A 4,043-nucleotide genomic window follows, 5' to 3' on the forward strand; every position below is an offset into this window, starting at 1 on the left:
AGAAAAAAGCATGGAAGCTGAGTTTAAAGGGACAATTAACTGGGTGCTGCAGGAGAGGGCGGGGTCAGAATTTCATCATGAGACAATTTCAGCACAGTCTGAAGGGAAGGGTGAGAACCCGGGGCTGGGTGCTCACTTGAAGCAATGAGACTGAAGCCTCATCCTCCAGACCTCGAATTTGGATGGAGAGGGGTGGGGCAGAAAGAAGGGTGCAGTTTCCAGAGGCTGCTGAGCAGGCAGAAAACTGAGCAAGGTGAGTCATGAGGTGCAGGCAGCAGGAATTTCCTGCACTGCTTAGGACATTCATGGGGAGAGAGTCTGGAGAAGGGAGCTTGGTGACCAAATGCTTGGGTTCACCAAATCTCCCTTAGTATCCTAGGAAGGGTAAGACTGGATGTCACCCTTCTGACACCTCAGGCCTATTTAATTTTTCTTCTGTCTTTATAGGCCTTTCTTGCTGTTTTGAAGTGTTTTGCTTGCATACTGTACATTATAGTACTATAATGCTGATCAAAGTTAGGGAAGAAACCTCAAGAAACCTGCATTACACATATAAAATCTTCTGGTGATCCCACCTAAGTGTCCTTCAAGAAAACCCCACAAAACAACAAAATTTTTGTGACTCAAGAAAAKAAGAAACTACTTCTTTGGAGTGTACTTGTTACTGATCCTGCTGTGAGTGTGAATGCCCTGCACCCTGGTGTTCCTGAGGTAAGAGAATAAAATCTTAATTTCTTCTCCCTGCTCTGCTGTGTCTGCAAGTTGTTTGTTCTTGCACTAATGCTGCTGCTTGGAATCTTTGCCTGTGAGGAGGCTTCTCCTAGTTTATCTACTGACTTAAAAAAATAAATTGTACTTTGTTGATTCTTCAGCACAAATGTCTGAGCTTTAAAGCATCATTGTACATCGATCACACCAAGCCAGACTGAGTATATCAGAAACCCTTTGTGTGAACAACAGYAACATGCACCCGAAAAGCCCAAGTGCATGATGTGTTTTTTTCTCCAAAGGATTTCCTAACAGGAATCTCCTCCTTTGAGCTTTTATCAGTACATTCAAATGTAAATTATTTAGATGTTTTTGCAAGTTGTAGAATCACCTGTTCTCTGACAGATCTCCTCTTTCAAGAGGTTTGAAAAGTCAAAAAACCTTGGAGGGAAAGGAAATCTAGCTTGGGTAAGCTGTGCGGGTTTGTACAGAGAAAACTCTGTAAGAATAATCATTGCTGCTTGCACTCGGTTGGGACTTCATTACAGCTCTTAAAGGACAAGCCTGGATGCAGAATTTTGTGAGTTTGAAAACCTGAGAGCAGGACAGCAAAAGATTATCACAGTTTTCCTTTGATACCTGCCTGTTTGCTGCAGTAGTGACCCCTTTGGTACTGAGCACTTGCTTAAACGCCAAGTGATTTCCATTAGGCAATAGAGATGCCCTGAGGTTTCCTCCCTGACCCTCTTTGAATACACAAATTCCCTAACGAGCTGGCGTCTCTACCACCCTGCTTAGGGGAGTGGAAAGTGGGAGGGGGAATCTCCCYGCTTGCTTGCAGTGCCAAACACGAGCTGCCTTTGCGTGCACCTCAAGAAACCCAGAGAGCCTTGGGGGGAAAAAAGGCATTGATTGCCTTGAGCACACAGAGAAGTCGCTCAGGATAATACACAGAGTTCTCTGTGGTAACTTTTCTCCCCTTTATCTCATATTCATCGTTTGGGGAAGGTGTCTTTTACCTAAGCCGTTCATATATTTTTGGTTTCTCTTGACTCGATACCTCTCTGATTCTGTCCCTTGCTACAGCACAGGATTGCAGAAGGGCATCAGTGGGTAATAGAGACATAGAAATTATTTCAGCTGCTGCCATTTTTGGACTGAATCAAAGCGTGCATTTTGAAATGTCACACTTGTGTTTGATTAGACAGTACTGCAGCACCCACCTGGGAGCCCCAGGCCTTCCTCAGAAGAAAGCAAAGGACAGCACATGCTGTCACCAGAAGGAAAGGCAGAACAGGGTACAGAAGCTCAGGGTTTGGTGACAGTTTTGGTGGAGTTAGAAGACCTGYAGTACACCTCTTGCAGAGATAAGAAGCATTGAAGCTGTTCTTGTCTTTTTCTCGCTCTAGATTTTTTAAAGCATTCTTAGCATTTCTACGTTCTAGCTGAGGCTGACTTTTAGAAATCTGAGGAACTAAAATCACTTTTTCATTTTTGTTGGTTTCCAAAATTGGTTTATACTCCTCTGCAGGCTAAATATGACTTGTTTTCAAAGATTAATCCAATGTAGAGTCCCTCTGCTCCAACCCCGTGTTGCTGTTTCAGTGCTGTGGCTCTCGATGTTGATGCTGTTCCACCTCAACTTGTTCATGTCGCTGCACACAACTTTGTTGATGGGCTGGGAGCCATCTCCAGCTACACAAATGCAGGTCTTAGGAGCATCTTTTCCAGATTTTAATCCCACGCAGTTAACCTCTCCTGGAATCCAGGATCTCTGTGGACATGCCAGATACGCCTGCTGTAACTTGAATTGGGGATGTTCTTCCTCATGTGCAGAAGGCGCAGTRTTTCTCTGGACTGAGTTGTGGTTCTGTGTTTTGTAGTTTGTTTTTAAACTAARCTACCACGGCTTCATCATTTTTGCTTTAAATATGTTTAAAAAGCTCTGTAGGCGTTGGGTAATGACTGACAGATGTAAGACATTTAAAATTCACATGGAATAGCATTTTATGCTTTCAATTACCCTTCTCATCTCWCCAATAATTTGTCAAAACACCTTATTTTATCTCTGTGTTCTTCCTGTTCTACTGCAAATCCCCATCCTTTATAGGAAGTTTGCTTTATAGTAAACTTTATCCTATTTTACATTAGTTTTAAATGATCTTAATCTTCAAACTCTGTTCTGAAGGCTTCTATGTGATTGACAGGCATCCTATTTCACCTTCCCCCATCCACACAKCCATACATTTAGATTGGGTATTAGGAAAAAATTCTTTACTGTGAGGGTTGTGAGGTTCTGGCAGAGGTTGCCCAGAGAAGCTGTGGCTGCCCCATCCCTGGCAGTGTCCAAGGCCAGGCTGGATGAGGCTCTGGGCAACCTGGGACAGTGGAAGGTGTCCCTGCCCTGGCAGGACGTTGGAAGGAGATGATTTTCAAAAGGTTCCTTTCAACCATCCTGTGATTCTATATTTCACATTCCTCTTTGGTCACACAGCTTTTACCCGGGAGCCAGGAAGCCCCTTCCCTGCCAATGGAGSTTTAAAGCCAGTTTGTTCTGGTTTATTCTCTCTCCTCACTGCACAGCGCGGCCGCWTTTTTCACTCCTTTTTGTCAGCGGCGCTGGAAACCTTTCCCCGTGTCCTTTGTGCCTCGGCCGAGCCCGTGTTGTGKCAGCTCTGTCCGGTGGTTTCACAGCGGGACCCGCTCCCTGCAGCTCTTCCCTSGGTTCTCCCTTTCCCGAGCGCTCCATGGCCCGCTTTCCGTGAGGGGAACGGGGCTCCCCTGGACCCGCATGTCCCTGGTGCCACCGGAGCTCTCCCGGCCCCGCGGTCCCCCTCCTTCCCCCTGAGCCACCGGCTCCCGGGAATGCCGATGCCCCGCCGTGGGACACGGGATTTGTCCTGGAGCGAGGCGGGGGAACCGGGCGCRTCCCGCCATCCCTGGAGCCAGGACGCGGGATCACGCCATTCCAGCGGGGCGTGGGGATCCCGTCGGGAATTCARACTGGGATCCCCGCGAGATTCGAACCGGGATCCCCGGGGAATTCAAACCGGCATTCCCGGGGGATTCCAGCGGGATCCCTAGGGGATACAAGGCGAGATCCCTGGAAATTTCAGCTGGGATCCCCGAGGGGATTCGCGGCGGAATTCCGTGGAGATTCAAGGCGGGACGCGTCGCCCGCCCGCCACCGCCCCTTCGCGCCGGGGCCGCTGGCCGCCGCCGCTCCGCCCTCCCCTCGTTGTTTGTCCCCGGGCGCGCTCCGTAGCGCGTGCGGTGGCGGCGGCACGAGCCGGGCCCCGCCCCGCCCCTCCCCGGTGCTGCGGGTGCGCGAGGAG

The 4,043-nt window shown here is 48.7% G+C and overlaps 1 protein-coding gene across 1 annotated transcript in view; it reads left to right on the forward strand.

The window, feature by feature from the left end:
* AEBP2 (AE binding protein 2) overlaps nt 1–4,043 on the forward strand; it is a 48,270-nt gene that overhangs the window by 3,482 nt on the left and 40,745 nt on the right. The window contains exon 2 of the mRNA XM_057369538.1: nt 3,521–4,031. Coding sequence (XP_057225521.1) covers nt 3,521–4,031 — 511 coding nt within the window. The remainder of the gene's footprint in view (nt 1–3,520; nt 4,032–4,043) is intronic.

Source organism: Malurus melanocephalus, unplaced genomic scaffold, assembly GCF_030028575.1.
Source record: "Malurus melanocephalus ecotype Western Australia unplaced genomic scaffold, MMel_1.1 scaffold_112, whole genome shotgun sequence".
Lineage (NCBI taxonomy): Eukaryota > Metazoa > Chordata > Aves > Passeriformes > Maluridae > Malurus > Malurus melanocephalus.